The 22,217-nt window shown below is 41.2% G+C and overlaps 1 protein-coding gene across 1 annotated transcript; it reads right to left on the reverse strand.

The window, feature by feature from the left end:
• Positions 1–1,653: 1,653 nt before the first annotated feature.
• mtmr7a (myotubularin related protein 7a) lies at positions 1,654–19,108 on the reverse strand. Its single transcript, XM_061251700.1, has 14 exons — positions 18,885–19,108; positions 17,781–17,903; positions 16,756–16,918; positions 16,247–16,404; positions 15,202–15,330; positions 13,138–13,272; positions 12,026–12,158; positions 8,436–8,545; positions 8,120–8,245; positions 5,565–5,614; positions 4,913–5,113; positions 4,302–4,436; positions 3,690–3,816; positions 1,654–3,591 (listed from the first exon to the last, which is right to left on the reverse strand). Exons 1-14 carry the CDS (start codon positions 18,906–18,908, stop codon positions 3,247–3,249), a joined length of 1,959 nt encoding a protein of 652 aa, XP_061107684.1. The 5' UTR covers positions 18,909–19,108; the 3' UTR covers positions 1,654–3,246.
• Positions 19,109–22,217: the final 3,109 nt, after the last annotated feature.

Consider the following 22,217-nt stretch of genomic DNA (forward strand, 5'->3'; position numbering starts at 1 on the left):
AACTTGTAAGCATTGACCTTTCAACTGCAGGAATGTTAAATAAAATTTATTTCGAATTTCTTGGTGCGGTTTCATTGTTATTGGATTGTCTTTAAAAATAACGTAAGCTACTTTTGTTAAATTGTTTAATAATGTGCATGTATTTACAATGTAATTTAGAAATAGAATGACGTCGAACCTATGTGAAAATCGGACAGTAACTACGTCATTATGCTCCGAAAGAAAATACTTTAAATTTAGTTATTTTGTTCAGAGGAATATTTAGTCAAAACTACGCAAATTCAAAAAATCATCTTTTTACTTGACCGGGTACTTAAATGCTAATACCTGACAGCTATCTCAGAATGCATATTTTACACAAATCGCTGGATAGCGTTGCCAGGAGAGGAGGCGTGGTCCCAAATGTTTTTGACACGAGTAAAATGTACTATTTTAGTCGGTGATATAGGTTGAGGTTTGGGAACAGGTTTGAAAAAGGGGTTGAACTGAATTTGGAGAATAATGTAATGTCCTTGCAGCACTGATCTAAGCATACGAGAATTTGCTTATCGTGCATATGTTGTTCTAAATAACACAAAAGGCAAGGTCATTGTCATTCGCTGTAGCAGTGCCCACGAAGTAGGCTACAACTGCACTCTGTAGGAAAATGCAATCCCTAAATAAAGACCTTATTTCATCCCTTATCTTAGCAGCAAGTTTGAATGTACCTCATACCTCAGCTTAGTTTAAATTTAAATGAAGGTGTTTTATACCTTTAGTTGCACCTTATTTTTGTGTTAGAACAGACGTACGTAAGATCATTCACAGAGGAATCAAATCCAATTGTCCAATAAAAGTCTGTGTTTAAGGGGTCCTAACGTGTAACTGTTCTAACAATGCCTAAATACTTTCAAAGCTTTTTTATGTTACCAATTTTCTTCAGTTACAAAAGTTCAATAGTATTTCCTAAGAATTGAATGTGGTTGTTCAACCAGTGAAATCATCAGAGTATGCTTAGATTCTATACATACAACAGACATACTGAGGCTTCTTCTTTTTTGTGTCTGTTCAAAGTGTATGCCATACCCAAGACAATTCAAAATGTCTTGAATGAGAATGTTGCTGTAGTGGTTTCTCATTTTTTGGTGATCATATAGACATTACATTAATGGCATTTGGCAGACACTCTTATCCAGAGCGATTTACAGTGGATTAGACTATGCAGGAAACAATACTCCCCTGGAGCAATGCAGGGTTAAGGGCCTTGCTCAAGGGCCCAACGGCTGTGCGGATCTTATTGTGGCAAAACTGGGATTTGAACCACCAACCTTGCCTGTCCCAGTCATTTACCTTAACCACTACGCTACAGGCCGCCCAATTAGACAATGAGTGAGCATTGAGGTATGAATACACGTAATGCCATTTTACCTTGAAATGTGATACAGAGTTAGCACAGGGGGCGGGAGGTACTATGGAAACGCCACAATTTATTTCTGAATGCTATTTCAAAAAGAATGTCAAAATTCCAAAAAGTCCTCAGCAATAACATGATATTCCCATGTATGTCAAACTTTTTCTGAATCCGACAAATATTAAGAGTGTGTGTGCGCTGAAACATATTTAAGGAAAGAAGTTTAAGTGGAAGTGTACCATATTGCAAAGTCTGAGACAAACTTAACAGGTATTCATTTTATTTAATTATATACATAATCAGACAAATTATGTTGCATACATTATATACAAATATGTGTTTGATCCTGCATGTGTAGTAAACATTTCAGACATTCTTGGCTGATGTTACATTGTATGTCCAAAAATAACAAGTCTACTTCTATTAATTCACACAGACCCCTGGAAGTCTGTTGCCGTTTCTACATGTATATGCCAGAGCAACCATAAACACTGCTAATACATGAATTAAACTTGTGATATTTCTGAAAGGACCTCAAAATAGTCAAAAGAATGCTCCTCATCTCATCCACTATCAGCATACCACAGGGTGCATAACATATTACTTCTCCACTTTACATATAAATACATATAAACATACAATGTCAATTTAAATAAATCACGATATTTGCTTATAAGCAAGTAAGATTTTTCTGTTGTATTTCCTTGATTGTTTCTCAAAGAGACTCTATAGTTGTTCGGTGGTACTGGTATTCTGAACATAACATACCTCAATATACAGAAGTTTCTAGAGGCAAAAGTGAACAATAATGTAAGCTATGTAACCCTCAGTGTAAAAGAGGTATTGTAGATGCAAACAGACAAAAAAAGACACTCATTGTATTGCTTTTTCATTGATGATAACAGAGATTCATGGCCATAGAGTTGATTTAATTCAGTGAAAATATGTTTTTAGTTTTTTGGCGACGATGAAGCAGAGATGGGCTTCCTTTGGCTGCTTTGATTTGGCTTATGACAACAGCAGGGTCAAGCATAATCTCTGCACACCCTGTCCTGCATTTACTCCTCTATGAAAGGTAGAATTAGGTCAGAGTACCATTTTCTTTGGTAACAAAAGCGCTATCCTGGCTAGGCTACATTTTGTCAGCAGATGAAAGGGAAATTTCCAGGTGGGAGCAGCAGCAGTGTCCACACTATGGCTTAAAGAGGACAGTGAAAGCACAACACAAGCTCTTTCATAGTAGCTCACCTGACAATTATTTTCTAACTGCACTTTTAAATGAAACTTAAATGGAGATTAACCATGGAGAAACTGCTTAGTCAGACTTACTCATCACAAATTTTATGTTCCTAAAGTTTTAGCTCTTCGTAGAATGACCCAAGCACTGCCTCAGAAGAAATACAAAATAATGCACAACTTGGTCTTCCTCTGTCATCATTTATTTGTGTTTAATTAAAATTCTAAGATTTGGGTATTTAATACTTCTTTGTTCAATATTTATTTTTCCCCACTTCAGTGGATGATAAAAATGCTTAATGAATTGACATTGGACCAAATATATTTTTTTCCCAGCCAAGAGCAATTGTGTCTTCAAAAACAGATTCACATCAGTCTGTAATGATTCACATTCTCCTTGCATGGAAGACAAATACACATACACATAAAATGGCCAATGAGAAATGGGGGGGGGACTACATTTCACATAAAATGATACAACTTTATACACACCACTCACCTCTAATTGTGAATTCAAGTCATACTGGCCCCAAGTTTATGTCTTAAGTTTATATTTCACAGCCGTGTTTGCAAAGCGAAGCTCGCCCCTGACATTGCATATTTGCTCCACCCATTTGTGCTCAGGCAGCGGAGTAGACGGCCTCGTCCGAGTCCGGGTCCTTGGCGCTATCCTCGCTGGGTAGGGAGTCTCCTCCGCCGGGCGAGCGGCAGCTCAGGTCCGCCACGCCCGACTCCTGGTCACTGTTGGCGGAGAGGTCAGGGTCTGAGCTCTTCAGCGTGTCCCGAGGGAGGATCAGCAGGGCGCTCTCTGGCTCCCCCTGCTGGCCCAGGCTGCCACTGTAGTCCTGAGGGGTGTTGGCCACGGTGCTGTCCGAGGAAGGAGCCCGGACATGTTTGCTAATTTCCACTGGATCTGTCTCCATGACGATCTTCATTCCTGGATTCTTTCGCAGCTTTTCTATTCTCTGAGAAGAATGGGGGAACAAAACAACACAACAAAATTACACCAAATAGCTAATTTAACACCAATAGTTTATTGTAATAACTATTATAATAAACTTACCTCCTGGTGCACGGTCAGCTCCTCCTCTAGCTGCTGAGTCTCCTCAGCCACAGCCATCAGGCAGTCCAGGGCAGACTGGCGTGGGTGCAGGCCTTTGTCGAAGCGGTTATACAAGCCCCTCCAGAACCTGTGTACAGGGTAGCAGCAGGACACTAGGTCAGCAGGATACTGACCTAGCACCACAGCCCAAGCCCTTCTATGCGAAGCAACCAGCTAACGAGGGACAGTTTCCTACAGTCAGTCCAAATAGATGAACATGTGAACAACAGTACTTGATATCATGTACAGTGGCTCACGTTATTCGCTACAATACTTTGACTAGCTGTAGGAAACGTATCTAATTTTAATGAAATATTAATAAAAATGAAGCATAGCACTGCTATATAATTACTGAGTATATATACACTGTAATACATGCACACGCACACAGGCACTTATGCAAGTACACACGGTAAGCTATAGAAAAATGTGATCTTTTTTTAAAATGTAGAATTAATCGTTATTCTCATTTGAACTAAAAGTAAAATAAAGCAAATAATGAGCATGTGTTTGTCTATGGTGAATTCTACATTGTTAAACAGTAATTCAAGGTGCGCATATGTAGTAACTCACTTAAAACAGTAGGGGGTGGTAACTGGCCGTAGAACTCCTTGAGCCTGACTGTGGTCTGGTCTGTACAGAGGATTCATGAAGTCAGCCTTGTTCTTCCACAAGTATGCCCAAACAGAGTGAGTCCTTTCACGTAGCCTGAGGAAACACACACACACACACACACACACACAAACACACACAAACACACACAAACACACACACACCATGTCAAGTACAACCCTCAGGCAGAACCACCAACACAGTTTTTACCCTTTGTTTTCATGAACAAGTCCAAGCTAATGACAAAATTGGGTCGACCGGCATGTCTGCATTTCTACGTGCTCCACTGGACATACAGCACATTTGCAAGACAGGACTTGTCTCCCCAACAGTTTTAATGTATGTTCTCAACAAGGAGCTGCAGTCCTTTCCATAGAGATAGTTATCCAAAAATTCACACATGAACAAGCTGGACTGTGTACCACTGACTGAGATGTCCATAGGGATGGATCACACTCTTCCTTCACAGTCACGTCAATGTTAAGTTTTACCACAAATTTCCCACAAACTGCCCAGATGCTTAAGGAATGAAAGATGAAAGCACAGCAGGTTGAAATAGGAAGTTCTCTTGCCTAAGCTCTCTCCTCTCCCGCTGACTGTTACACAGGAAGTTGCCGTACTGGCAGGAGTAGACGTGGCTGTGGATTTGGACGAGGAACCTCTCGTTGAACTCGAAGGCACAGGGGAACTGCTCCATGAGCTGCCAGACGCACTCGATGAACTGGTCGATGACGGGGGACACCTCTTTAGGGTCTCCGTCCAGATGGTTATACCTGAGAGGCCAGAAGAAGGGTGATTTAACAAGGCAGAACCTGACCCAGGAGTCTGAAGCACATTTAGACACAGCATGGGCCTTTCGCTACCGGGTTAGCTGTAGAAATAGTTCATTACCAGAACTGAAGAGAATAAAGATATTGCAGCAAAAACCAATGCAGCTTCAGGAGTCAGTCAGAATGAGTCAATATTTGTATTTATATATTTTTTTGTATGTTCTGATTGTGCATAACATAAATGAGAACAACAGAGCAGTCTTCTTGTGTTCAACCACTGCTGAATAACAGGGAGAAGTGCTGATAATATCAATCTTAAATAAAAAATCATATAAAAGATATTAATATATAAATCCACCCAACCATAGCTACGCTGATGTTGTACATCAGCAATAATATCCAAATATTATAAAGTATTCAAATACATTCAGTTCACATGAAACAGTGAGCTCACCGGTGGGAGAACTTGTGTCCGAATGATACCCAGTCTCTCTCAATGAGTACCTGCACACAGGGGGAAAGAACAGCTAACAGTGAGAGTGTACTCAGTGGAGGAGGAGGAGGAGGACTACCGTAGGACTTCAGCTCCTGAATTACCCAGCCATTACTTCACATAACCAAATGAGTGCACAAAGAAACAAAGTTTGTATAGATTACTGATCATTTATATTAAACCTGGGTCGAATCTACCAGATTTTACAGTAATTGTTTATACTTGTATACTATATATTCTTTGTTATTGTATAATTACTGTATACTTCACGATTCTTTTCTTAATGTGTCCACTGAATATCCAGTGATATCCAATGATAAAATGTCTACTTCTAAGCATTTGAATTGCCAGATTACGTGCACTTTCAAACAGAGAAAATGATGTATAAGTGTTAATTTGGTTAATTGAAATGATGAGTCCGTATTATGTGATAACTCCAACACCATCATGCATTATAAAAGGGAAGGCATTTCATTAAATTGATTTAATTCTCTATGTGATGTGAACTTTGGCAAAAATCCAGTGAGACACAGTAATCCTTTTGATCAAAGGAAAGAAGATGTAAGCACAGCAAGGGACCACTTACATTACATTATGAACATCAGACCTCAATTATGTTCTCCTGGTAACTGAGCAATAAGACAGCATCAATGTGAATGCATGTCAGTAAACGTCAGCAATCCTGTACATGGCATGGAATGGAATGGAGTCCTGTTGAGGGCACTTCATTTATGTGTGTAAATTCTGGTATCATGATAACTGCATAACTGATTCATACAACCAACTGTAAAGAGAAATAAAATATACAAAAAACACCACAAATATACAATCAAAACACATATTTTATGTTTTGAGTCCTAAAATAAAAGAGGAGCGTATTTCAAATGGGGATACAGTGATGTAGATTACATTTTTAATTGATTAAAATTGTGGTTTAATCCATCTAAACTCAATAACCCATAATGACAAAGCGAAAACATGTTCTTAGAAATTTCTGGAGTCTACCTGCGGCAAACTGAATAGATTGGACATTGTTTAGAAAGGCACACAGCTGTGTATATAAGGTCCTACAATTCACACTGCATGTCAGGACAAAAACCAAGCCATGAAGTCAAAGGAACTCTCTGTAGACCTCCATGATAAAATTCTGGCAAGGTATAGATCAGGGCAAGGGTATAAAACTATAAAAGCTTTGAGTGTTCCCAGGAGCACAGTGGCATCAATGATAGTGAAATGGAAGAAATTTGGAACCACCAGGACTCTTCCTAGAGTTTGTCCGACCAAACTGAGTAACCAGGCAAGAAGGGCCTTGGTCAGGGAGATGACCAAGAACCCAACAGTCAATCTAACAGAGGTTTGGAAGTAGAGTAGACGGAAGCCACTCCTGAGTTTGGAGTTTGCCAAACGGCATTTAAAGGACTCTGAGAGCATGAGGAAAAAGATTCTCTGGTCTGATGAGACAAAAATTGGACTCTTTGGGTAGAACTCCAAGCACTATATCCGGCGAACACCAGACACTGCCCATCAGCTGGCTAATAACATCCCTGAAGTAAAGCATGGTGGTGGCAGCATCATGCTATGGGGATGCTTCTCAGCGGCAGGGACAGGGAGACTGGTCAGAATTAAGGTAAGGATTAATGGGGTGACGGGCCACTCATGGTCGGTCAGAGGGTCATTGTCATCACTTTTCAACATGACAATGACCCGCTGACCAACCTTGAGTGGCCCAGCCAAAGCCCAGACCAGACTTAAACCCCAACATCTGTAGAGACTTGAAGATGGCAGTTCACAGACATCCAATCTGACTGACCTTGAAAGAATCTACCAGGATGAATGGGATAAACTGCCCAAATCCAGGTGTGCAAAGCTTGTAGAGACTTACCCAAGAAGACTTGAAGCTGTAATTGCTGCCAAAGGGGCTTCTACAAAGTACTGAATTAAGGGTCTGAATACGTATATAAATGGGATTTCAGTTTTAGATTTTTAATAGATTTAATAGATAGTCATCATGGGTTATTGAGTCACTGGCAAAAAAAAATTATCCATTTAAAATTACATTTGAATTTGTGTGTGTGTGTATGTGTGGGTGCGTGTGTAAGTGTGTGTGTGTGTGTGTGTGTGTACAGTATATGTGCGTGTGTGTGTGCGTATGTGTAAGTACGTGTGTGTGTGTGTGAGAATGTGTGTGTGTACAGCACGTGTGTGTATGTGTACAGTAATGTGTGTGTGTACATCATGTGTGTGTGAATGTGCAAGTACATGTGTGTGTGTACGGCGTGTGTGTGTGAATGTGTGTAAGTATGTGTACAGTATGTGTGCGTACAGCAAGCGCGTGTGTGTATGTGTGTGTGTGTGAGAATGTGTGTGTGTACAGCACGTGTGTATGCGTGTGCGAGTATGTGTGTGCGTATGTGTGTGCGTGTGTGTGTGTACAGCACGTGTGTGTGTGTGTGTGTGTGTGTGTACAGCACGTGCATGTGTGATGTGGCAGATGTGCCTGTGTACGCAGCGTGTACCATGAGGCCCTTCAGAGTCCTGTAGTAGGGGTCGAGGAGCAGGCTGGCCACAGAGCACACCTGAGCGGTCCGGTCCCAGCCATCCGAGCAGTGCACCAGCACACTGACGCCCTCCTCCGCCACGGCCTGCCCGCACACAGGAGACAGAGAACCCGTCAGCCTCCGCTCCCTCCCCCGCTATCCGAGCAGAGAACCTGCACACTGACCCCCCTCCTCCACCATGGCCTGCCCGCACACAGGAGACAGAGAACCCGTCAGCCTCCACTCCCCTCCCCAGCCAGACGGTCAGGGGGTTTCCCAGCCCCCCCAGGCCCACCTTGGCTATGAAGATGCCGGCGTCCAGGATGGCCTTGATGTGTTTGAGCCAGCCGGAGTTCTCCAGCCCCCACAGGAAGTCCCCCATGGACGGAGACTTGAGCTCGCACACTGCAGACATAGAGCAGGATTGGCAGAGGAAGAAAGGGGGAAAAAATAATGCAGGTATACTGTAAGCGATGGCATCCGTGCTAACCGACAAAATCGCAAACCAAACGAAATAAATGCCAGATAAATTAAAATAACTATTCATAAGTTTATTCTGGAGACAGATGTACCCTCAGGGGAATTTTTTATAGAGAGCCGACATGTGCACACCAACTCCTACCCCCCGTGGTTTACAAACGATACACAAAGATTGCCCATGGAGAAGCAGTACTGTGCAGCATATGCGCTGGAGGGGCTTATCCTGGTCTTTGGCCCCATGCAGATTCATGTAGTCTTACAGCTGCACTGTCAGACTACAAAGCAAATAGCCTGCTGTTGAACATCACTTAAACTTCAGCAGAATTAAGTACTTTTTAACCCTGTACTTAAACTCACTCTTTTCAGTACCTACCTAGCTTTGCACAAGGACAATGTGCAAAATGTGACCTTGGTCTGGATAAGAACACCTTATGAACAAATATGTCATCTAAATTATATGGTGTCAATGAACTCTGGGAACTGTAGTTTATTTTTATTCAATGTCTATACCTTTAATCAGAAAATAGAAAACAGAAAACACAGAGTACCATTGAGGTAACACTATCATATGTGCTATGGGCGTGTTCCTCACTTTTAGCCTCAAGTTGAGGAAAGGCACAAGGTAAGAAAGAATGTTCTAATAAGCAGTATGATAAATCACCAGTGTTATGAGTAATCATGAGAATAATTAACTGAGGGATCATTGCCATATTTAGAGAGCCAGGACAACTTGACCTCCATTAACCTCCTCACCTAATCTAACCTGTTGTGAGTAACTCTATGAAACAAACCTACAAATAGATCATTTGAACAGGGGAAAAAATAACAACTCTCTACTTTTTTGGGGGTTTTCTCTACTGAAAACCCCAAATAAACAGCAAAGCAAGCAATATAATAAAAGGCAGGTGTCTGGCAGGGACTGAATAAAAAACTGAAATAATCACCTGACTTTGGCATGCATTGGTAACCGGCATGGTTTCTTTGCTAATTACCTCTATTCCCCTAAATTTACCCCCAGCCACCGGAGGAGTGAACCACTGACTGCAGATCTACATCATGACAGATTTACTGAGCAGGTAATCTTTCCAAAATCTCTTGGCACAAGGAAATACAACTGTCAAAATAATCTGTTCACAGTCAAATCCAATCTCTAGGCTGTCGAGATCAAAGCATTTTAAGCTGCAACAGTATATTATTATTCTGGACTATGGCAACTGAATGCAGACAGCACTTACCATTCACAAATCTTTACCATCTTATTCTATTGGCAGAAGGGATTACCTATTTCAATGAATGACTACACAGAACATTGCATGCACACGCACACACACTCTTTTCATATCACAGCATAAATAACAGTGAGTAGCAGATTTTAGGAACATATGAAAAAATGACAGGCATTTAAACCAGAGAGAACACTAGCCAAAATAGGATATGGTATAATGAAGACAAATATTTCATAAATATTTATTGTTCTTAAAATATCTTGAGTCATTCCCCCTGAGATGCACATGCCTGTTCTGGACTAGATCAATATTTGATTTGGATATTGTAGAATTCACCCTGTGCTGCATGATGTGACACTTTTTGAAGAACGAGAAAACAAGTGTCCAAATGTACTGTTAATTTGAGATGGCTAAATGCATTTTTAATTTGTTTTCCTGGAACACATACAGAGCAGGAAAGTAATTTACTACCTAAGAGGTTCAAATCAATATTTGTAGGATACCTTTGGGAACAAAGTATCAGATGACAGTTTACTTTGTCAGGGCCTTGACGTACAGTCTGACAGAACATACAGTGTGACGTACAGTGTGGGTGCAAATCTCAACGGGGCTGCATCAGGTAGTGTCTGCTAAAGAATGCTACGATTCTTCAGCACTACATGAAGTGTTAAACGACACTAGATTTCACATTATCCCTGTAGAACTACTGAAGGTGGCCTGTTATGCTGATGATCTGTACCAACAGGACTTTAAACGGTACTGCTTTTATCCGCAGGCTGAAAAGAACCAAGAAGACAGGTGTCTGGGGCCATCCACAAATAAGCATTGAGAGCAACAAATGAATATACCGTGACTGACTAGTATACACTAGTATAAACTAGTATGGACTCGTATATGCCTCATTTGAAACGCTCATTTGAAATACATGTACTGCCAGTAAAATTAAAATGTGAAACTATTATTTCTCAATGTTGCTTTTGGCTAAAAATAGATTTTTCTTTTAAAGTTCCATTAATAATGCAGACATTATCGAAATAAATCTAAGGATAATCTAAGGGGTTAAAGCATTTTGAATAAATGCCCAGGTCTGAGGCCAACCAATGGGGTCCCCAGAGCTTTGGAGGTCAGGGGTTATCACAGCTTCCACTTCTATTACATTTTTCAAACACTCAATCATATCATTCTCACGCCCTCCATCCATGCCTAGGGGGGGGACATGTCCCTGTTCATCTGCTCCGGGGAACAAAAATAGACTAGAAATGGTATCCAGATGGATTCAAAGCCTTCTTTCTCCGCACTACATTTTCCTAGAAATGCTCCTGGGGTATGATAACTGCTGACTGTTCCCGTCTTCAATATTGTAAAAGAAAAACACAGAAAGCATGAGGCATCAGAAATGCTCCTCTGGTTGAAGGGAGAAGAGCAGGAGCAGCTAGGAAAGCTGAGAGTAAAGTAAACACTGGCACACAGCAGAGAGATCCTGCACAGCTGTGGCCCGGTGTCACGCGTACATGTACCGCACAAAGACATTCTGTACAAATTCTGCAGCGAACTGACCTTCATTTTCCTTCTTTTTAGTGAAATTCCAACTTCCATGTAATACACCTGACATGTTGTCCTCCGAACATTTACTTTCACAGTTGTCCTCAGTATTTTCTCAGAGAAAATTATAAATTGTCAGAGAGCAAATTTACACCTTTATGCTGACTATGTTGTTCTTTCAACCCATTTGTATTTGTTTTTAATACATTAAAATCCAAAACAATAACCTTGGACATTTGTATATAAACAAGCCAGAATGATAAACTAGTACTGATAGATTTAAATGTTGCATAACAGCAAACACGTGGTGGGAGTGCTATAGACAGATACATTTCTTTGTTGCCCTAAGCACATTCACATCATGCAATGAATGTTGCGCATACCTTGGTTGCATATGTATAAAATGTTTCACATGTTTTTCCCCGCCCCGTGGCAATCATTTTAGGTGCAACAGAGAACATTAACCTTTTGAGTCTTTCTGTGAGGTTTTGTAGTATTACTGTATTACCAAATAACTTGCATAAGTTCTTATGTACCAATGCACTTGTTTATGTCCATTACTTTTATGTCTGGTACTTTGGTAATAAATCTTTAAAATGCCCTTTACACAGTGGAGTGAAAGCAGGTCCAGTATTACCTTCTACCATTTTCTGCAGACTGTTCCTCATCACGTGGATATTCTCGATGCCAACAAACTGAAATTTAATGTTGGAGTAATTGTCTTCATTTTCATAGCCTTTCCCTGCAGCCCGATTGGCCATGGCGTTCAGCTGGAGACACCCAGAAAAGTATATCACAGTTAGATGAGAATTCAACTAACCAGTCTGACAGCCGCATACATTAACCAGAGACGCAGCGGGTGCCTTAAAGAATATGCAAAATTACAACTGGCAAGATTATATATGAGACTATTAAAAAATTAATTCAATGCATGAACCTTAAATTAACCCATTCTCACATTTTTGTTATTGTATCCACAGTGTGGTGAACATACAAGCAATGATGTAGAGCAGAGGAGGTCCTGACAACCTGGCTTGACCCAAGAGCACAGACACGTACTTACTGTACTGTTAAGGCACTTAATGCAGTTCTTCAATGTACGTCAGGCTGTCAATCAGACATTGACATGAACATTTAATTACAGGCATCAGATAATGGGGTAACCATACTGTAATGTGTGGTATGGTGGAGGGGAAACAGATGAGACGGATGGTTGTTGGCTTAGACACTCAAGGGGATGGTTACGATAAAAAGATAAAAAACATGCCGCCAAGCACTTTTCTGGCAATAATCTAAAACTTTTAAACAGCTGAAAATTTGCCAGGAAGAGAACAAGAACCCAATGATCACTATTCCAGAACTGCAGTTTAGTTTGAGTGAGAAATGAGTGCATAATACAAAATACATTTCCTACAGGTAGCATGTGACTCACTTCTACCATCTGTCAGACGTCATTTGGGGTGGGGGGCGTTTCCTTTGTGTGAGAATGTGGAGAACGTTGCTCTACCAGAAAATAACCCCCTGTTCCCCGCCCCCTTACAGTTTATTAGCGACTTACAGTTGATTAGACTAAGCAGGGGATAATCCCCCCTGGGGCAATGTGGGGTGAGGGGCCTTGCTCAAGGGTCCAACAGCTGCATGGATCTTGTCATGACACCAGGGCTTGAACCACCAACTTTCTGGGTTCCAGTCATGTACTTTGGTCAATACAGGCTGCCCCCTTCCAAACTCCAGGCTCTCCATCCTCACCTTGGGTCTGGTGTCGACCACGTACATAAAGTCGCTGCCAGGGTTGGACTTCATGATGGCCTGCAGCATGCTCTCATCCTCCATGCACCGGGCGCTGAAGCCAGACAGGGGCTGGCTACTGCGACATATCGCAGCCTGGGGGGTAAGGAGAAACGGTGCACAGGTTTTATGCTACCACATATTAGGGTCGCCATGTATTCAGTCCCCGCCCACCAGACCATTCGCCGTCGGTTCCGACAGCGCCACACCTCATTTGCAATTAAGCTTCCAGCTGTGCGTGTTTCCCGGCTCTGATTCATTCCCAATTTGGCAACTCACTCAATCTAGAAACCATACCGCACACGTGGGCATATGTGTGGCTCCAAAGAATAGAACTCCAGTATAAAACGAAACATCTAAAGTTTTTACAGTTTAAGGTTCATACAGTCAGCCTAACTAAAATATATATTTATTGACAGTAATAATATTAACTAATTAATAATAATTGACATAATAAAGTGAAAAATTACCTTTTGTAATTTCTTCCGAAACGTTAACTTGTATTTGTGCAATTTCCCAAAACTGACAAATTAGCCTAAACTGAGGTTTTGGTGTACACTCAGATTAAACCCAGATATGTATTTGTGCACAGCTAACCTTAACTGAAATATGCCTTCATGTGCAGCTAGGCTAAACTGAAATATGCCTTTATGTGCAGCTAGGCTAAACTGAAATATGCCTTTATGTGCAGCTAGGCTAAACTGACAGACGCTCCATGTCTTTGTGCACAGTCATTTCTTGACCGTGGGCTTTTTTTTTTTTTTTTTTTTCAGCCAGTTGGTAAGTAGGTCAGTTACACATGTGTTCTGCCCATGAAGCCCTGGGTTCAGGTCTGTAGCTAAGAAAACAAACATTCACATATTAAAGTGACATGAGATCCACTTACAGTATGTTATCTATATGCTTTTACTGAATCATATTTCATACAGGCACCTATAGCATGCATGGATCTTCCTGAAATCCAGAAAGGATTTGTAAAATAAAGATAAAAGGACAGCATAAATCACTCTCATCATAATCTCGTAAATAATTTGCAGTATACAGTATATCATGACAGGATGTTTAATGCAATTTCTATGTTGGGAAAGGAAAAAGAAATGTATTTTCAAAAACGAACTGGAATCTGTAATCAATAAACCATGCTACTTTGTATTTTAATATTTCAAAGAGCCAAATGAAAACCCGATGAAACCCCTGTGTCTTCCCCGTTCAGGGCCTTCCTCCCACGGCTCATGAATACAGCACAGAGCAGTGCAGATATGAGCACACACACATCCACAGCCTGCACTAACATCCATGGGAGTGCGACCTTGCATCTCACCCAACACTCAACCCTAAAATCTAACCTTGATTTTTTACCACCAATTATTTTAAAGAAACCAAGTCTACGGACCTCTATTCGCATACGTGATTTCGTAGAGTCATGTCATGCACTTTACTCCTGAGCTTGCTGATATGAGCGAGACTCACGGTCACAAATTCATGTCAAACGCTCTTCATCTTCCTGACATGCTGTCCGTATCAATGCAGCTAAAAGAAAATATTATTTTTCTGAGGGGAGCATTTTTCTTTCCTTGAGAAGCAGAGCCTGTGCCAGAAAAACCCCACCCGGCAGAACCCAGCCTGAACCTTATTATAACTGCATATCATAATATTTCACCACAGAGCGCTTCACAGTAATATACGGTGCTCATTCCAGGTCCACGGAGGATACGCACTCAGTCACTAACTCAGTCACAGAGACGGGCTACACGGAGGTTATAATAAAATGTGAAATAACACCGCATCCAAAAAAAGCACAATAAATCACACGGTTCACATTATTCAGCGCTCAAAGATATGATTAACGCAATTCTGGCAGCCACCAGGAAATATGCTACTCCAGCAGCACGGCCATAAATAAATGCATTTAAAACTGTTTGCCATGAGTTTGAAAAGGGCAGTGTGAACCTCTACAGGAGCTGATGGAGGGAGGACTTCAGTGTGTAGAGAACGATTGGAAGGCGGTTTTGAGGCAGAACTCACCTGGTTATCTTGGCGGTAGTACGACAGCGTGGGAAAGCGCCCTCTGCTTCGGAATTTGGAGCTACCGACGATAACGGGCGGAGTGGCCGAGGTGGGCACGTAGAGGTCGGAGGGGTAAGTATCGCATACCTGTAAAAACATCACCCCCCAACCCCACCCCACGACACGTAAATAAGAATCTGGACCTTACCGCACACACCACACAGGTAACAGGTTTCAAACGCAATGTTTTCTCAACATAATTACACCTGATAGCCCTCTTGAACAACATACGGTGACCAAATGGCATAATCCACAAAAAAAGGTAATCAAATTAGTAAATAAGTAAATAAGTAAATAAGTAAATAAATAAATAAATAAATAAATAAATAAATAAATACATAAATAAAGAACATTCTGAGGCCTCCCTAGAAACAGGTAGAGCAGAACATTCTGAGGCCTCCCTAGAAACAGGTAGAGCAGAACATTCTGAGGCCTCCCTAGAAACAGGTAGAGCAGAACATTCTGAGGCCTCCCTAGAAACAGGTAGAGCAGAACATTCTGAGGCCTCCCTAGAAACAGGTAGAGCAGAACATTCTGAGGCCTCCCTAGAAACAGGTAGAGTGAACATTCTGAGGCCTCCCTAGAAACAGGTAGAGCAGAACATTCTGAGGCCTCCCTAGAAACAGGTAGAGTGAACATTCTGAGGCCTCCCTAGAAACAGGTAGAGTGAACATTCTGAGGCCTCCCTAGAAACAGGTAGAGCAGAACATTCTGAGGCCTCCCTAGAAACACGTAGAGCAGAACATTCTGAGGCCTCCCCAGGGAGTGTCTCTCTTCCTAGGCTTTACCTTCTTCTAGAGGCCTATGAATTCAAAGGTTTTGCAGTTAAAATATTCTCTGCCCTACAATACAAAAAAGGTGTTATTTAAAGATGCAGTTCAATAGTTCAACAAATAAAATATTATGACTTCTTTCGGAATAAATAAGATATATAGGAATATTTAAATTTGTACTACAGAGTTGACTAAACTTTCTACGGTTGAAGTATGAGGGCTGTCCTCACCCTGTATTCGTGGTTAGCGTGAGTGATTTGCCACAGGTTGTTGGGGAAGCCCATGCGACTGTATTCGGCTTTGAGGTCTATAAAGCTCCAGGCCAGCCCTCTCGCCTCCTTGTCCAGCTTGGGTTTGAAGGAGAAGCAGCTCAATTCCCCATATCTCTCTGGAAGATATTACACACAAGCAGACAGAGCATGGTGAATATGGCACACACCAAAACAAACCAGCAGGAAGCCAACACGCCAGGGAATAGCTGTCACAGTTCCATAAACATCGCATAAACCCTTTGAACAGAAGGCTTTTTAGAATGTTTTTATTTTTGAAAATTCTAAATCCATGTTACCAATAGTGATTGTTACATCAGCATTAGAGTGTTCAGTTAAGAGCATTCTAACCACACATCTGTGATCTCACCCCTTAAAGGGTTAAAGGGCTGTCCCCATGTTGTGACTGCAATTGGAACACCAAAGAAGAGTATGAAATATTCTGCTCTGGCGTGTCAAGGAGGACCCACCTGGTCTGGTGAGGCGCATGAGGGACACATACACATCCTGGCAGTCTCTCTCCTGGGGGATGACAAGCTTGATGACCTGGAAGTTCTTGCAGCGGATGAGCAGCGGGCAGCCCGCTGCGATTGTCGACTGCTTCTCTACACCACACACAAGGCTGTGCAGCACCTGAAGGGTATATACAGAGACAAGGGTGTTCCCTACTCCCCAAAAACCAAGACAACAGAGCCAGGTGGAGGGTTTTGGAGGCACTAAACAAGAATGTTGTTGTGACCCCAAAGGACCCCATCATAAATCACACAATAGGCTCATGCTGCCTTGGGATCACTGCGGCCCTAAAGACTGCAGAGTGTTTATCACAGCAGCAGCTCCGACGGGCTCTGGGCGGTGGGTGGGTGTGTGAACTAGCCCTCGAGGGGTACCTTGACAGGAGATTTACAGCCTGTACAGTGCCAGGCTCCCTCACCAAGAAACTGCTCTCAAAACAAGCAATCAGGAGGATTCAGAAAATAAGTCATGTTTTACAACCACGACTGATGCTACGGTGGAAGGAAATGCAAACGGAAAATCTCTGAAACAGTAGCAGTGCTTTAGAAAGGAATGGAAAAGGATGAATGTATGTTGTCTATTACAAACGATTTATGTAGACAAAGCTGGTTGAAACTTGCTTGAAAAAATAAATAAAACATTTCCAAACCTGAAATTATTGAGCAGCAAAATTCAGATACAATAACTTGCTCAAATATCAGACCCTTAAAATGAAAACGTTAAATTTTTGGGCGGTCTGCAGCGTAGTGGTGAAGGTACATGACTGGGAGCCGCAAGGTCGGTGTCCCAATCCCCAGTGTAGCCACAATAAGATCCGCACAGCGTTGGGCCCTTGAGCAAGGCCCTTAACCCTGCATTGCTCCAGGGGAGGATTGTTTCCTGCTTAGTCTAATCCACTGTAAGTCGCTCTGGATAAGAGTGTCTGCCAAATGCCATTAATGTAATGTAATGTAAATTGTACCAAATCAGTCTCAATGCCTACCCATGTTTCTTTGCGCATTTCGGACACATTTTCGGCAAAGATGGTATGGGTTGCTGTTAGGTACAGTGTGCCAACACACAGTTTTCTGGAGCTCATCCGGTCGAGCAGATGGACATTCTCCACCTGAAAATGTTATCGAACACTTCAAACTGTGCATATTAGTTCATAAAGCAGCATTGCAAACATGCACTGACTTGTCCCATGTTAAAATTATCATTAATTCTACATTTATATGACAATTTAATACTGGCATACTGGATTTTGGTTTCATTTCTCAAATGTCATGCGTGGCAGACAATATATTCTGTTGAAATTGCCTAAAGGGAATGTTACCAAAGTGCTTTATGGGACAAAATACTTTATTGGGGGAATGTATCGAGTCAAAGAAAGAAATCATGCATAGTTCAATATCTACTGTATTAGTACAATAATAGTGAATGGACTGTGCAGGGCACCGAGTTGGCTAGGACACAGAATTGTATTTACCGTAGTAGGCCAAGTGCATAACAGGTAAAACCATGGTTAGTATGGACACGCATTTATTTTACTGTCGTTATACTGCAAGGCCAACCGTTTGCTACAGAATGCAACTGGATTTCCTTCATCAGGAAAAGCAAATGTACCCATACAAAAGTGGCATCGGTTTACGTAATGTTAACTTGACTGCAACAGTCAGGCGTAAAACGTAACATCATGCCTGTTAATGCAAATATTTATTTCGCTTTTCTGTTGGCAGCTAGCTAGCTAACCTGCATCTTACATCTCCAAACACGCAATAGTAGATATTGCCTGAACTGATGACGTCAGCCGGTTGAAGGCACACAGCGATAATATCTCTAATAGCTATAGCAATACTACTATACTAGGCCTATTACAATCGGCCAAAAGATAACGCGAACTTCATAAACAATAGGTTGATTTCTTAATAGGCTATTGCTCTTAAAAATGCACGAAAGTATAAGCATATAAAATAATGTTAAATAGCCTACTTGCGCAAGATGTGCAGGCACATTTTGCGCAGAAAGAAATCTACATGCGCGTGGAGATATAGCTTTCGTCAGGGGCACAAGATAAATTAATTTTCATTTATTGAAACCAGTTTACCTTAGGCATTCGGATGTGCTCCATCACTGAAAAACAAACCAGCCAAGGAAGATGACCGCAGAAAATGAATTCGACGCAATGATTTGATTAAAAGAAACAAACGGTGAACATTTTTTGACTGTACAAATTGTGGACTTAATCAAATAACCCACGTCATCTAGGCTGTTATGTTTTGTTATTGCATGGTTGAGTCTCAGGTAACTCGTCCATGGTTTCTTTGCACCGGTGTGAGATTCACCCATCAGCCTCTCGGATCGGAAGACGGAAATAGCGCGGTCCTAAAGCCTGCCATGTAGTAGCCCTCGGAACACTCTCCAGCCGTCAATTTAGCGTTGGTAATAAAGCACACATAATAAAAATGTAGCCGTATTTATTTTAGAGTAGACCTTTAAAAATGTCACTATTATGCTGAGTGTACGTAATGAGATTGATTAACACTCCTGGAAAAGAAATTCAGTGAAAGAAAAAAGCATCTGAAGAAACGAAACATCTGAAAAAAAAAAAAAAAACCTGACTTATTGCATCGCTAAATGACTGAACAAAATCGCTTCACTGCGTAAATCAAGAGGTCAAGAGGCTGTTTTTTAGGATCGCTACAGGTGTGGTGCAGGGTGGGGGATGCAGTGATACAAGGTGGATGTTGTTCATGACCTTTCCCGGGTAGCAGGGGATAGGGCTACAGGTGTACGGTTTTTCAGGTGGCATGCAAGAAACTGGAAACGATGGATACCTATTAAGTGAGAACTATATGGCAACACATGAAAAAGAGATGAGAAGCAGAAATAGTTACAAAATATTTCACCAATGAGGTTTATGAGAAAGTCAAAATATACTGTGGGGAATGTTTATTTTCTGCTGCGAGAGCTCGCTGATGTATAAATTGAGAAAAAACAGACACATTGGCAATGCTTGCAGGGTCAGGACTGGAGAGGACATCAGGGATCAGAGCTTCCTGGAACTTACATGAACACAGGCCCAGTGGCCCAGAACAATAAAAAAACACCATTAACCGGAATGTCTCAAAGTGCATGCTTTCCCTTAAATATGTGCCAGCTCAGCACCCGCACTGATTCCATATTTGCTAGTTAATGTTGTTGGAATTCCCGGGACCCAAGACATGGATGAGGGAAACAGGATCGCTCACTCTGGGGGTAAAATGTCATCACAAGCTGTTTGCACTCTGACTCCACATTCCCCACGAGGACATCGGTGAATTATTTTCACGACGTTTACGAATGTGAGCGCGACTGCAACATGTAAAACCTCTGGACGAACACGAAGGCGACAATCAGCGTTCCAAAACAGCAGGGGGCGGTGAAGCGGTTTTTTATCACTTAGGAAACAATGAAATTACTTGCACTTAGGAGTTCTGATCGTGGCGAATAAAAAACTGCAGAGTAATAATGGCAAAGAAGTTAACAGTTAATGCCGAGTCTCACAACCAAGTAATGCGCTGTCTAAAACCCCTTGACGTGTCAATTTAGTTGAGCTCAGTGATGTAGTGTAACTGCCATTAATAAGTGACCCTGACTGTACATAGAAAAGAAATACGGTACAAGATATACTATAATGTATCAGATTACTTGTTGGATGCAATGAATCTTTGTCAATCAGTATTTGCATTTGTAAAATCAGGAATACTGTGCTTTGGTTAACGCTACAACGTACAAGATTCCATACACATCAGTCCACACATCAGATTATACCTGGATATTAAAATAAAATTGTATTATTTTAAAAATCAAGAGCTGATACCTGACACAAAGTCACCAGAAACAAATCATTCTCAGAGTTAGCTCTTTAGTAGAGGACAGACCAGCTTGCTAGGAGATCTCAGTTACCTGTTGATTCTTAATAGTCATTCTTCCATAGTCTTCAATTCATAATTAAATATGATAACCAAAAATACTTTGGTTGCATTCCACTAATCTTTTTTAATCTATTTATGTTTAATGTCCTGGTCTTTGTATTGCTTGTTTGTAATCATTGTATTCTGCAGGAGTTCAGCTTTTATTTTGCATGTTTACAATTCAAAATTGAATGGATTGACACTTTGATTGGCTCAAATGAGTGAGTCACTGCTAACCCAGTCATCATAGATTCACACATTTGACCCTATTACAAACAGAGAAATAATCTCTCCAGAAGGTTAATAGTGAGATTGATGTGTGGTGTGTAAACTGTTACTACCCAAAATGCCCAAAATGAAACACCTAGGATTAAGGAAATTGAAAGCAAATAGGGAGAGGATGGGGCTTACATTTAAAATCATTCCATAAAACCTACAACATATAATGACTAAGGTATTAGGCCATCATAAGCCACCAGAAAATCTTAATTGCACCTTGGCATAGATTCCACAAATCTCTGGGACTGGCATGAAACACCATTCTTCCAAAGGTTATTCCTTCACTTGGTGCTTTGATGGTGGCAGTGGAGAGCACTTTGTAACATATGGGTACAAAATCTCCCATAAGTGTTCAATTGGGTTGAGATATCTGGTGACTGGGAAGGCCATAGCATATGACTCACATCATTTTCATACTCATCCAACCTTTCAGTGACCCTGTGGATGGGGGCAATGTCATCCTGGAAGAGACCATTCCCATCAGGATGAAAATGTTTCACCACAGGATAAGGATAAAGGTGATCATTCAGAATAACTGTGTATTGATGTGCAGCGACCCTTTAAAGAGATAATCTAAAGAGATAAGTGGGTTCCCCCCCCCCCCCCCCCCCCGTACCGTTCTCTTGGTGTATGCAACAAATGCGCTCGCCCACATATTATGAATATGGTGTAGGATGATTCATTCATCATCTTGATCCAAAATCTAGGTCAAGTGCGCAGCATTTTTAGACATGCCACAGAGCATTAAAATGTTAACTGCTTAATCGTATCATGCAGTACACCTGTCTGGAAGCATCTGCATTCGTTATGCTTCTCCACTAATTTATTCAGGTTTTTCCTACCATTTGTCACCCGTCTGATTTACTCATAACTTCACTAATCTTCACCACCAAACCAAACTCTGATGATACTGCAGTGCATTCATTAAACATATAACTAATAGATTGAAATCAAAAGGATTAAAATATTGAATCTACGGTAACCCAACACAAGGAACTTGGCCGGGAAATTTCCGGTCAGTAATACAAATATTTCTATTCATTCCACTGTAGGGAAATTGGTTCAATTTGCCTACGGTAAAAGGGAAAAAAGAAAATGTTTTATGTTGCTTACAACATTAAAGTGAATAGCTTGGCACTTCATTACTAAACCCATTTCTTTTGACATTATAATGTAACCTCCCCCACCGCCCGTTGCAAGACATA

Source organism: Conger conger, chromosome 8 (assembly GCF_963514075.1).
Source record: "Conger conger chromosome 8, fConCon1.1, whole genome shotgun sequence".
NCBI lineage: Eukaryota > Metazoa > Chordata > Actinopteri > Anguilliformes > Congridae > Conger > Conger conger.

What these genes read in the sequence shown, in the direction of transcription:
- mtmr7a (XM_061251700.1), bottom strand. Translation starts at nt 18,908, where the DNA reads ATGGAGCACATCCGAATGCCTAAG. An exon ending in CATGCGCCTCACCAGACCAG is followed by an intron (nt 16,405 to 16,755) that starts GTGGGTCCTCCT and finishes AATATCTTCCAG; the next exon opens with AGAGATATGGGGAATTGAGC. An exon ending in ACGCTAACCACGAATACAGG is followed by an intron (nt 15,331 to 16,246) that starts GTGAGGACAGCC and finishes ATGTTTTTACAG; the next exon opens with GTATGCGATACTTACCCCTC.